Source organism: Rutilus rutilus, assembly GCF_951802725.1.
Source record: "Rutilus rutilus genome assembly, chromosome: 11".
Lineage (NCBI taxonomy): Eukaryota > Metazoa > Chordata > Actinopteri > Cypriniformes > Leuciscidae > Rutilus > Rutilus rutilus.
The window spans coordinates 38,495,108-38,509,827 of NC_140216.1; the positions used below are offsets into that span (position 1 = coordinate 38,495,108).

The window sequence follows — 14,720 nt, forward strand, 5'->3', positions numbered from 1 at the left end:
CGACAAATTAATTTGGAAATATCTTGCATGGGACTTTAATAATTATAATTATATATACACACACACACACATTCATATTATATACCATTTTACAAAACATCATAATTTGTTATCATAATTATTATTAATACAATTTCATACAGATTTTCATAGTTTTTTCCTCAACATTAAATGTGAATATGAAGATTTTTAGACGTCTCACCAGGCATAGTTCCTTCAGGCGTTCATTTGATACTCCAGCCACCACACACGCCTCCAGTAGACCCGACGGGCTTTTATCCGCCATCACAACCGGTTCTGTGAGCGCACGCAGTGTGTTCACTCTTCAGTCTTCAGATCCATGTTCCTCTTTAACTTCCTCTAGGTCTGTTCAAGAGGTTAGAATGACTTCAGTTGATGCTTCACCAGACATTTTTAGCATTGCTGACTGAGCAAGCATCTCCTATTCCAATCTCCTATACCATCTCCATCTCCAATCTACTATTGCTTATGGTTAGTGATGAGATATGAAGAGACTAAAATATCACAGAGACTTTGTGTCTAGCAACCACCAACTATATTTAAAGCTGCAGTCTGTAGTTTTTTCTCTTTGTCGCCATCTCTGTTCGAAATCTGCAATTGCAGTTATTGGCGGAATTATCAACTTTACGTGTGTTGTGCCTCGGCACGGCACAGCGCGGATGAACCCAGTGTTTAGAGGAGAATGTGCGGCTGTCAGTCGCTGCCGGTGTGGATCCTGGCATTCGCAATCACAGATTATACTTTATGGAAGTCTCTTTTTTTCTCCTAAGTCTTTCGCGTTTGTTCGGGTGAATCTCCAGTTGGTGATTGTCGTTTGAACCTTTCTGGATCCGCCATCAAATTGCTAAGTTTGATTATATCAAGTGCTGTGAGAAAAGGCTATAAATCTCCTCCTCCAGAATCCTCACACTCATAGCCGACTAGCCGAGACTCTTCTTTATGTGGACAGATGTGACGTAATGACGCAAAGACATGCTCGAGTTTCCCGCGGAAATCCACCAGTACCACTGGAGTTAAAGACATTATTACAAGCTTACCGTTTTGAGTCGAGCTCAGGCAAGCATAGTGTTGAACACTGGCTGGTTATGTACTTGCTCAAATGTATTTTGGATCATTTTTAACCCAAAAAAGTTACGGACTGCAGCTTTAAGGATTCACGCAGATCAAAATAGAAGTTTGCTCATTATGTGCCGCAGAATTTCAGCCATAAACAAATAAACCATCACTATGCAAAACGTATAATTATGTCAGCACATGGCTGATGTTTTACACATTCAAAACATCTGAGCCTTATCTGAGTTAATGGATGAAGAGAGGGATTTGCATTTAAATGTTATCGTTCACACATTTTAGAAGTAAAATCTGACATTCTCTGCTGAAACAAAAGAAAAAACTGAGTTTTATCTCCATATTTAAGAGTGAAACATGATATTTAACTTGATTTTCTCCACTGGATGGTAACAAGAGAATGTTTTAACGTTAAAACTTTAATTAGATAACATAGTCGTCTAATAGTCTGGTTGTCCTCGCATGCCCTGCTGTTTTTCCATTCGAATCCCTACATGCAATGGATCGCTCCCAATGTCAACATCTGCTTTAACTCAGAATCTGGATCAAGTTCAAACTAAGACTAGAACTGAATATGAAACCACGGCACTCGCTACAGCTCTATCGACTCTGAGAGGCCGAAGCATCTACTGTACGACTGTAAACGTAAATACACAATAGATGCTTTGGTCTCTCTGATGCAACACAGACCCGGTCTTCACGATCCCTGAGTCACACAGTGACAGAGACAGCATTCATACGGCTGGAGTGAAGCTTGACAGAGACGTCAGACCAGTTGGGAAAAACCAAGAAAAGTGAGGTTTGTCATTCCTGAACACATACCTCCTTCTGTGCAGCTAAACTTCATCTAAAACCTCTCCAAACAACACTGCTATAACCTATCTATTATATATGACCCCCTTTTTATGAATTAAAAATTCATGACACACATAGTATATAGGTCTACACTACAGGTCAAACGTTTTTAAGTAATTAGTATCAAGTAATTTAACGTAATTGAAAGTTTTTGAAAGGTAACACTTTACAATAAGGTTTCACTAGTTAACATGAGCTGCACTTCTACAGCATTTAATAATCTTTGTTAATTCTAATTTCAACATTTACTAATACATTATCAAAATCCAAAGTTTTATTTGTTAACATTAGTTAATGCTCTGTGAACTAACGTGAAAAATAGTATTTTATTAACTAATGATAATAAAGATTAACAAGTACAGTAACATGGTTAGTTCTGTACATGTTACTAATTAAACCTTATTATAAAGTGGTACCAAGTTTTTAAAAAGCCTCACCTAGGCTGTATTTATTTTATGAAAAATACAGTAAAAACTGTACTATTGTCAAATATTAGTACAATTTAAAATAGCTGTTTTCTAAGTGAATATTTAGTCAAATGTAATGTATTCCTGTGATCAAAGCTATATATATATATATATATATATATATATATATAGCTTTGATTGCTTTGATTTTTGAGCTTTGATGAACTGATATTGGATTTACATCCAACTACAGTAAAAAAAAAATTAATACACAAAATCATAAATGAATCTAATTACTCTGTTACTACTAGCACAGCTGGTTTTGTTGACTGTGAGATTTGATGATTTCATGCACTACTTCACATCTGCTCTCGCTCTCGATGACAAACGCGTTCACGAGCGAAACTGAAGAAAAAACCCCGAACTTTAATCTGATGTGTTACAATAAATGTTGCATGTGATGCATGTATAATGTAATCAAAGTTACAGGATTGATCGTGTGTACGAAGACTCAAAGTAACGGAACAGGAGCAACAAAATATGAATTAAGATTCAATAAAGATTAATAGTGAACAAACCTTCAGTGTGTCCGCTGCGACTTCAAGGCATAAAGTGTGTCAATCAATGGTCGTGAAAGAATAAAGCGAAAGTGTTGATGTAGTTCATAATCAGTTACAGAACACGCCTCGTTAAGAACATAAGGCGGGATAAAGCTTCGGCCTGACCCGGCAGACTCTTTCTGAAAGATGTAAAGCTAAAACTCTGAATGACCAAACAATTAGCTCATGAATATTAATTAGGTAATTCTAGCGTTGCTTGGTAACCTTTGAAAGCGTCCATTCAGGTGGCCTAATTAATATTCATAAAGCATGCCGTCACCAAAACAGGATTTGCTGATTCGCCAACTCACTGAGCGCCCGCCTTTTCGGCCAATCAGGTAGACGAACGTCACCTTGCGTCATTAATATTAATATGCAAAGCCTTCAACGCAAGATCAGGGGGGAAAAAAACATTTGTTGGATCAATGTTCCAAATCCTCTCCGCAACACCTCGCAAACATTATAAAGTACATCTAAATTACGATTTTTACTTGGACAAAGATGAATTAAGATAGTAAGTAAAACATTTTATTTGTATAAACTCTTGACTTACCGCGTATTCACTCAATTTTAAAGCTTAAGCGCCACCTAGTGTCTATCTTTACTGCTCTCAAATAAAAGATTTTAACTCTTACAAAAACTTTTTCTTTTGGTATTCTTACAGCAAACATTGTACATGACTATGGGAATAAAATATTACTATGGTCTTTTTTAAAATATGTACACTATATATACTATTAATATCGGGTATTATCTATATGATACTGCCAGTGAAAACTGAATTGAAGTCTTCATAAATAACATTGTATTGCAGGCAAAAGTAATAACACTAAACGACGTAGTGAACAAGCAATACAAGTTCAGAAAAGCTTGTATGTATTGATATTATAGAGGAAAACAAAATGAAACACAAATACTATCAGTGAGTAACAGATAATTTTATTTAGATTCTCTCTTACAAAAACCTTTCATTCAAACTTTCCAGCTTTTCTTGTAGTTCTACGACATCAAAACGATAAAACGAGCATTATTAAAAAAAATAAAAGTCACGAGTTTATGTTCACACATACTATAAACACATCAAAATACCAATTCTTAAAACATAAAACCGACATAAATCATCGCCAAAATGCAGAAGGTGCAACTGTTTCCTAAAAATGGAAGTCCTTCTGCAACGTGGAAATCTGATCCGAGATCAGGGAACATCAGCCTTCCTGGAAGTCGAAAGTTACAGCTCAAAAGATCATAATAATCTGAGCGTAAAGACAAAAGCAGTCTTATCTCAACATTAAACGCTTAAACCTGATTGGTTTGATTTGAGCGACACAAACTCTTCTCAGCATCTGCACTAAAGACACAAACCATAATCAGTTGAATATGTAATGCAGCTAATATCTCGGCACAATAACGACTGGGTTTGTCACATCCTTCCATCGGCCGAGGATGAGGATGAAGACGCTGAATTCATGTCCTCCTCGTTGGCGCCGCACGTGTCCACCAGACAGATCAGGCAACTGGTGACAGGGAAGGCGCGCACTTTACTGGACACGACCCACTTGTCCGTCTCAGTGTAATACTCCATGATGTGACCCAGACGGCCGACCCCCTGAAACCCGGCCAGAACGTAGATCACTGAAGCCACGGCCGCACACTTCACCGTCACACCCCTCCACGGCATCGGGGACGCCATCTTCCACTCGTTACTGCCCATCTCGTAGTACTCCACCGAGTCCAGACCACCTGAGAGAAGGAAACACACTGACCTCTGACCTCTCTGACTTCAGTGACCACGTCTACATGATGCCATTATACTTTTTGATCAAGGTTTCAGCTGTATCGGACACATACATCACAGATTCAATTAACTATATACAAACAGAGGCCATGAAATGAAAATAAAACAAGTGCACATAATTAGGAAATCAAGGTTTAGTTTTTCTAACAATATCTCTGCGGTTATTGACCAGCTTTGCATAAAACATGTGGTTTAATCCCCATGAACAGGCATGTGAACACTTTAATGGCATCTACTCCACTGTGTGCATTTCTGGGAAACTGAGCTCATGTTCACAATGTTGCACGACATGAATATAATTCAGTATATTTATGGTCGAAAAACATCGAGATGGAGACTTTTTTAGGCTTGCCAACAAAAATTTTAGTGATGACTGATTTTCCAAGGAAAAGATACGGAAGAGGATTAGGGCCAAGCAATAATAAAAAAATAAAAACCATCTCGAGATTAAAGTCACTATAATGCAAGATTAAACTCGTTAAATTTCGAGAATAAAGTGGTTGTGTTTATGGCCCTAATCCTCTTCCGTAAAAAGATCTTCTATAACAAAAATTTGTCAATTTATTACAAAACAAATGTGTTAAGTGTAAAGATATCACTGCATTTTCTCAATGACGGTTTAAAAAGGGATAATTAAATGTATAATTATGTTTAATTATATTACATATACCGGTAATTATTAATGTTTTATTTTATATTAGTGCTATCAAATCAATAAATCACGATTAATCACAACTACCATTAAAGTTTGTAAAAATATAATGTGTGTGTATATATATATATATATACACACACACATATATATATTTACAAACTTTTATATTAGATGTGATTAATCGTGATTTATCGATTTGACAGCACTATTTTATATAGAAAGATTAAATTCATTAATATTCATTTATAATTAATTTTAAAATAATATATTAAAATATTTCAAATAAAGTGAAAAGGCAAGTAAAAATATGAATACATAAATAAAATCAAATTAATAGATAATGATTTAGGTAAAAAAAAAAAGTAAAAAAGTAAAAAAGTACAGAATATAAAATTAAATTTAAATTAAATTATGTACTTTTCTTACACAAAAAAAACATCTGTAATTTAGTTTTTCCTAAACAATAAAAAAATATTTCAACTCTAGGTTACATATTTACTAATCTAGTATTTTAAGGTAATAATAATAATGGTATTGTATTACATTCTCCAGGAAATAGAGCTTGAGATGTAGTCACTTTGGATAAAAGCATTGCTAGATGAATCCATGTAAACTGTAATTGTAATATTTGCATACTGAATTCTGATTGGTCTTTCTTGCATCTACTAATCATCTGTAACTGTCTTTACCTTGAAAACCGAGACGTGTGCTAAACATCATGACAACAGCAAAGTCGTAAACCTAAACTTGTCTAAACCAGCAGTGCTGCTTCCTTCAGGAAATCAAACAACCTTGTTCAGTGAATGTAGAACAAAGAAAACAGTGTGTTACTCTGTCTCATTGTCTGAGTCACAATAGATGCTTGCCTGATAAGAAATTCAAATAAAACAAATATCAGCAGGGGATGTAAACTTATGAACACAAAACATACCCAGTGTGTTCTGGCCGCCGACGGCGTATATTCTTGAGTTCACCACCACCAGGCCGTGATTCTTACGAGCCTCACGCATCCCACAGAGAACCCTCCACCTGAACACACACACAACACACACACACACTTACACTTCTGCAGAAGACCTCCATCAGGGATTCACAAACTCTTTTGTCAGATGCACCTCCTATTGCATTCGGTCTTTGCAAGTGGATTAAGACTAACAAAATACACTTTTTTATTATTTTTGTGTAATTTTTTAAGAGATATAACACTTTAGACCTTTTGCATTCAAAATATTTCCATCTGAGATTTTAAGTTAATATTTCAATAATCTGAACAACACATTTGCACATTCGTGGATCTCTGATGTCAGTTAATGGTCACATGACATGCATTTAAACAAACAAAATATTTCATCTCTAAAATTATTTATTTATTTTAATTTGCCATTTTTATGATTTAATTAATTATTAGTTTTTTTTTATCAACTCACAAATCTCAGTTTGGGAAACCCTGACTGCTTGACAGCCCATTTATAGAGAAGTATAGGAAAGAGCTGAAAGTCACAACATGAAGGTGAGCAAATGATGCAGTGCTGTTATTATTAAATAAAACTATTAAAAATCGTTTTGATTAATTGAAATAAATGTCAAATTAAATTAAATATAAATATTAGATGAAAAACATACATTTAAGCAATAAGGTTTAAGTGGAAGTACTAAAATAACTTAAGCTTACTAAAAAAAACTAAAACCGATATAAGAATAAAAAACTAAATACAAATATAAAAATGATAAAAGTACCAAAAAAACTACAATTAAACTGAAAACTGAAAATATAAACATAAAAGCTAATACAAAATATTCACAAGTACTATTATAGTAGATAAATAATACAAATACAACAGAATAGAATTGAGAACTTACATTTTTGGGTGAACTATCCCTTTAAAACTCACATTAAAGGGACAGTTCACCCAATCATTTACTCATGTTGTTCCAAACCTGTATGAGTTTCTCATGTTTTTTTTTTTTCTCGTACTATGGAAGTCAATGGGTCCATCAACTGTTTGATTACCAACATTCTTCAAACTATCTTCTTTTGTGTTCGGCAGAAGACAGAAACTCATCCAGGTTTGGATCAACTTGAGGGCGAGTAAACGATGACAGAATTTTCATTTTTGTGTGAACTGTCCCTTTAAAGGAGTGTGAGGTGTCATACGTACTCTTCAGTGTTGGGGTCGTACACCTCGCAGTCGTTGAGGACCCTGCCGGACACGTTGTTTCCCAGACTTCCTCCGCAGACGTAGATGAGCCCGTTGGCCTCGACTGACCCGTGACTGCAGCGCGGCATCAGCATGTTGGGCTTCGTCTGCCACGTCTCAGTGCGCGTGTCGTAGCACTCGAACAGATTCAGAGCTGAGCTTCCTATCGACAGCATTAAGCCATTTTTTTTGTAACCCCCCTCAATAAACCCCTCAAATCCAAACCCACAGGAGGACGAGGACAGACTCACCCACTTCCGATCCTCCGGAGGTGTAGATCTTTCCTTTAGAGGCGCAGGCGGCCAGACTGTCCCGTGGGTTGGGTGGCCCGAGTTTGGAGTACCAGCTGTCCTTCACCACGTTATAGCAGTCCATGCGTTTGATGGGGAAGAGCTGCGAGCCGCCCAGGATGTAAACCACATTGTCCCAGAACACGGATGTGGCGTCCCGTCGTTTCTCAAAGGGGCAGCGAATGTCTGTCCAGCTGTAATCCTGAAACACACACACACAGATCACATGCTCTGTCACGCTCCCAGTGGTTTGTTGTGATTGCAGGATAAGGTTATTTAAAAAAAAAAAATTGAATAAAGACTAATGTAAAAAATATATTTATTTATTATTATTTTTATCACTTTGGGGTTTTATTTTATTTTAATATTTTATTGCAAAAACACGAATTATTAAAAAAATTATAATATATATATATATATATATATATATATATATATATATATATATATATATATATATAGTATATATAAAAAAAAATATTTTTTTTAAATGTACGCTTTTTTTAACTCTGTAAAGCAAACACTTTACTCAGTTTGTGATTGCCGAATAAGGATTTTTAAAAATAACTTTATATACTCTTTGATTACATGAGCTGAAAAATGTATATTCATTATAATTTTCATGACTTTAATTTTTTTTACATTTTATTATTTTCATATTTTTTATTGAAAAACAAACCCTCCATAATCATTGATCTTAGTCTACTATTTTAATGACTTTATGGTTTTATTTACTCATTTATTTGAATATTTGTATTGCAAAATGCTAATTATTAAAAAAAAAATTTTATATAAATTAAATATAAAAAAAAAAATTAATTACAAAGACTTTAATTACATAAAGTGGAACATTTATATCTATGAAAGATTTAAAAAATGTCTTGACTTTTTGAATTTTATTTATTTTGCCATTTTAACATGTATTGCAAAATAAAAAAAATAAAAATTTATTTAAATCATAGACTTATGAAACTTTAAAAATCATGAAGAAACTTTAAAAGTTATTCCAGTATTTACATGGCTGTGGAATTCAGTCCCAGTAGTTTGTGATTTCATGGATAATGATTTTTAAAAATCATTTTGTAGAGACTATTAATTTTATTCATTTCAATTGAATTAAAAAAATGTATGCAAAAAAAAAAAAAAAAAATTACATGAATAAAATATTTCCCGTTTTTCCACGTCTGTTGATCTGCCAGTGTTGTTGTGTGATCAGTGTGAGCGCTCAGTACCTTCGGGTTAAAGTAGCGGCAGGACTGCGGCTGCGAGCCTCCGAACAGAGCGATACGATAATCGTGTTTCTTACGCCGCGGTCGACTGTTCTCGCCGAGCTCCTCACGGTCCTCTGGAGACAGGAGATGATAACGCATCCCACCTGACGACACACACACACACACACACACACACACACAGACACACACACACACACACACACACACACACACACACAGACACACACACACACACACACACACACACACACACACACACAGACACAGACACACACACACAGACACACACACAGACACACACACACACACACACACACACACACACAGACACACACACACACACACACACACAGACACACACACACACACACACAGACAGACAGACAGACACACACACACACACACACAGACACACACACACACACACACACACACAGACACACACACACACACACACAGAGGCAGTCTTTACAGAACTCTTAGTGAAAGAAGATCTTCAAGGACAACATTTAGATGATGAAAACATGGAATAATTAATTACACAGAAATATTTATTAAAAAATATATAAAAGATTTATGGATGGATGGATGGATAAAATGATGAATGGATGGATGGATAAAAGGATAGAATTATGGATGGATGGATGAACAGATAGAACAAGGGATAGATAGACATAGATAGATAGACAGACAGACAGACAGATAGATAGACAGACAGACAGACAGACAGACAGACAGACAGACAGATAGACAGATAGACAGATAGATAGACAGATAGACAGATAGCCAGACAGACAGACAGACAGACAGATAGATAGATAGATAGACAGATAGACAGATAGATAGCCAGACAGACAGACAGACAGACAGATAGATAGATAGATAGACAGATAGACAGATAGATAGACAGACAGACAGACAGATAGATAGACAGACAGACAGACAGACAGACAGACAGACAGACAGACAGATAGACAGATAGACAGATAGATAGACAGATAGACAGATAGCCAGACAGACAGACAGACAGACAGATAGATAGATAGATAGATAGATAGATAGATAGATAGATAGATAGATAGAGTTGGTGACTCACAGATGACCATCTTCAGGCACTCCGGGTTGTCCTGGATCAGCGGTTCGGCTTGAACAGTTTTACTGAGGAAGTTTTTGGAGACGAGAGGGAACCGCACCTTCCCCAGGATGTCCACGATGAACTGCTGTCGGTTCAACACGTCGTACTTCAGCCAGCGCACCGCGGCGTCGTATATCTGCACACACACACACACACAGTATAACTCACGCCACCGTAACCCTGCTCACGACCCAGCGTCCCGCGACCTCTGACCTGATCTTCGGCTCGGACCGTGAGTGTGTCCTGCTGGAGAAGGTGTGTGACCTGCGTGACGTCCAGCTGCAGGAACTCGTCCATCTTATACACGTCTGTGAAGTGCTGGTGTATGAAGTCATCCGCCGACACCTTCAGCTCAGGACAGTTCAGACACTCGGCCAATGAGCTGATGCCTTACAGAAGAGACAACCAATCACAACAGCACTTCTATCTGCAGTGTCCAGATGCACAATCCTTCACACTGAACATTTCATTTCTACAATTCTACCATTGTTGACATTCTTAAAAATTCTGACTTCATCTAAAGTGCATCAAATTTTGGATTAAAGCTTTAATGCGAACACTGATTTAAGAAAAACACAATTTAAACGTTTTTATCATATCAGATATATAATGTCACAAAATAAAAAATAAAAAATATATATATATATATCCAATAAAAATATATTTTGCCTGCAATTAATAGAAATAAAATAGAAAACCCAAAATAGAAATTAAATTGACATGAAAATAAAAATTAATTAAAAAAAGTAATAAGTATAAATATTTTAAATATTTTATTTTAAAATATGTTTTACAATTAAATAAAGTAGATATAATTTAAATAAGGTAGACATACATTTATCTATTATATATTTTCAGTTTATTGTAATACATTATTTTTAGCAATTTGTATGTTAAGTATGTTAAGATTTATAAATAATATAATAAATATAATATCTATTATTTATAATATTTAGATGAATTGTATTATCTAAAAGAATATGTTAAAAAACGTTTTATTAACAAAAGTAAATATAAATGTACCTATCCTCTAATTTCAGTTACAAGTAATTATCTTGCAATTAATAAAAAAGGAGAAATAGAAGTTTAATAGACATGAAAATAAAAATACATTTCAAGACAAATGTAAAAAATGTATAAATATATATAATTAATTATTTAAAAATATGTATATAAGTTGTTTAAATTGTTTTACAATTAAAGCAAACATAAATTTACCTGTTATCCATTTATATTTCAGTTTATTATAGACACTACTTTTAGTAAAAATGTTTGTGAAGTTTATAAAGATATCGCAGACAATATGATCCATACTTTAGATTATACGATTATATGATCTCATATTATATTATATTAGATAGCTCATATTATATGATGAATATATATCAATCTGTCAGTTATAATATTAGATTTGTAATATATAATACATTTTAACACAAATTAATAAAAAAATATTAATAAATATGTAAAAAGTTTGTTATTAAATATATAAAAAAATGTACCTATAATCTATTATCAGTTTATTGTTAGATATAATTATTTGTAAATCATATGCATTTTATATACATTTTAAGCATGTAAAGATATCGCAGACAATATGATGCATGCAGATAGATATGCCATATTTTGTCATGCATACGTCAGATATCTCAGATTATATCGTCAGATCTAATAATATATGATGCATATATCAGGTATGTCTGCAGATTTATTTATAATATGAGCAATAATAACTCACAGAAACATAATTATATTGGAATTAATAGAAATAAAATAAAAAATGGAAATTAAACGGACGTGAGAATAAAAATGCATTTGAAGAAGTGCCCGAGTTTCACACAGAGAGATGCGCCGCCTCACCCAGACAGTTGGTGGCGTCCACCTGCTCCTTCAGGAACTCCACACACATCTTCTTCACCGGCTCAATCTGGTACTGGTTAGCAGCGTTCAGCAGAGACTGAACGTTATTACTGTTCACTGAGATTCTGAGATCAAATATAAGCATTACGAATGCGTGTGTGTGAGGCATGTTATATCATATTTGTGTCAGCCTCACCGTGCCGTGTAGACGAACTCCACCAGCAGCTCGATGATCTCCGGCTCTGCTCCTCCGAGCTCCACCTCGTGATTCGTGGCCTCCATCATACTGGCTGCACATGCAAAACATCAGGGTTTCTCTTACAACTGGAAACATCTAATGCAACATCTACAACTGCTCACACCATAATAACAGTAATAATGGCAGAACGTGCTCTCACATGTGAACATGAGGTTGAAGAAGTGGCTCGCGGCGGCCAGCACGACTCTGTGTGCCAGAATGTGTTTCCCGTCCACAACCAGGACCACATCACAGAGGATTCCCTGAGCACAGGTCAAAGGTCACGCAGTGCATTAGAGACCATACATGCATACAGGCATGCATAGATATTGCTTTACATTTTTATTATATCTAACATTGTCCAAACCATTTATCTCATTACCACAATCATTCTAATGAATAATAATAAATATACAAATATGTGAAATATTGTATTATTTAGAAATATGTAAAAAAGTACATATATATATATATATGTATATATATACACTCACCTAAAGGATTATTAGGAACACCTGTTCAATTTCTCATTAATGCAATTATCTAATCAACCAATCACATGGCAGTTGCTTCAATGCATTTAGGGGTGTGGTCCTGGTCAAGACAATCTCCTGAACTCCAAACTGAATGTCAGAATGGGAAAGGCATGGTTTTGAGCGTGGCATGGTTGTTGGTGCCAGACGGGCCGGTCTGAGTATTTCACAATCTGCTCAGTTACTGGGATTTTCACGCACAACCATTTCTAGGGTTTACAAAGAATGGTGTGAAAAGGGAAAAACATCCAGTATGCGGCAGTCCTGTGGGCGAAAATGCCTTGTTGATGCTAGAGGTCAGAGGAGAATGGGCCGACTGATTCAAGCTGATAGAAGAGCAACTTTGACTGAAATAACCACTCGTTACAACCGAGGTATGCAGCAAAGCATTTGTGAAGCCACAACACGCACAACCTTGAGGCGGATGGGCTAGAACAGCAGAAGACCCCACCGGGTACCACTCATCTCCACTACAAATAAGAAAAAGAGGCTACAATTTGCACGAGCTCACCAAAATTGGACAGTTGAAGACTGGAAAAATGTTGCCTGGTCTGATGAGTCTCGATTTCTGTTGAGACATTCAGATGGTAGAGTCAGAATTTGGCGTAAACAGAATGAGAACATGGATCCATCATGCCTTGTTACCACTGTGCAAGCTGGTGGTGGTGGTGTAATGGTGTAGGGGATGTTTTCTTGGCACACTTTAGGCCCCTTAGTGCCAATTGGGCATCATTTAAATGCCACGGCCTACCTTAGCATTGTTTCTGACCATGTCCATCCCTTTATGACCACCATGTACCCATCCTCTGATGGCTACTTCCAGCAGGATAATGCACCATGTCACAAAGCTCGAATCATTTCAAATTGGTTTCTTGAACATGACAATGAGTCCACTGTACTAAAATGGCCCCCACAGTCACCAGATCTCAACCCAATAGAGCATCTTTGGGATGTGGTGGAACGGGAGCTTCGTGCCCTGGATGTGCATCCCACAAATCTCCATCAACTGCAAGATGCTATCCTATCAATATGGGCCAACATTTCTAAAGAATGCTTTCAGCACCTTGTTGAATCAATGCCACGTAGAATTAAGGCAGTTCTGAAGGCGAAAGGGGGTCAAACACAGTATTAGTATGGTGTTCCTAATAATCCTTTAGGTGAGTGTATATCACACTTCAGATATAATATCAGATTTATAATATCAGCAATAATAACATTTTTTGTGATTAATAGATAATAGAAAAATGTATTTCAAATCTTTAATTATTTAAACAAATATCAATGATAAAAATTAAATAAAGTAACCATATGTACGTTACCTATTATCTATTTTCACTTTATGTAAGATTCATGTAGTTAATTTTACGTAAAGATATCGCAGAAGATGTTAGATATCACGTATTTTATTATGGATAGGCTTTATGTCAGATATCTCTCAGATGCATGTCATAATATATGACGCACTCATATGATGCATATATATCACATACGTCAGGTTATGTCATGCATATGTCAGAAACTTCATATAATATGATGCATATGTCAGATATCTGAGGATATTTACCTGTTTCCTCAAGTTATTCATCACTCCCATGATATTGGACAGTAATCTGTACTCCTCTTTGGATGCAATCTTCTTCTCGCTTTTCTTTTTAGGTGCTAATGTCTTCTCGCATGGTGTGGCGGCCATGCTCATCATGCTTTATTGTGTATATGATTAGAACGTTAATTTAATAAACACTGAGCTTTTCCGTGCAGCTCTGCATGTAAATATGAAAGCTGGGAATGATGTGAAGGAAGCGACAGGATTCCAGGCCGTCTGGGAATGGATGCA

At 35.7% G+C, this 14,720-nt stretch overlaps 2 protein-coding genes across 3 annotated transcripts in view; both read right to left on the reverse strand.

The window, feature by feature from the left end:
- dennd3a (DENN/MADD domain containing 3a) overlaps window positions 1-3,089 on the reverse strand; it is a 35,862-nt gene extending 32,773 nt beyond the window's left edge. For both annotated transcript variants that reach the window (XM_084423851.1, XM_084423850.1), the window contains exons 1-2: window positions 2,930-3,089; window positions 203-366 (exon numbers count right to left, since the gene is read on the reverse strand). In XM_084423851.1, coding sequence (XP_084279977.1) covers window positions 203-286 — 84 coding nt within the window. In that variant the 5' untranslated portion in view covers window positions 287-366; window positions 2,930-3,089. The remainder of the gene's footprint in view (window positions 1-202; window positions 367-2,929) is intronic.
- A 778-nt stretch (window positions 3,090-3,867) lies between these two features.
- Window positions 3,868-14,720, reverse strand: klhl7 (kelch-like family member 7). Its single transcript, XM_084423869.1, has 11 exons — window positions 14,451-14,720; window positions 12,514-12,616; window positions 12,312-12,405; window positions 12,116-12,240; window positions 10,469-10,644; window positions 10,217-10,391; window positions 9,121-9,263; window positions 7,850-8,090; window positions 7,560-7,761; window positions 6,332-6,429; window positions 3,868-4,690 (listed from the first exon to the last, which is right to left on the reverse strand). Exons 1-11 carry the CDS (start codon window positions 14,583-14,585, stop codon window positions 4,371-4,373), a joined length of 1,812 nt encoding a protein of 603 aa, XP_084279995.1. The 5' UTR covers window positions 14,586-14,720; the 3' UTR covers window positions 3,868-4,370.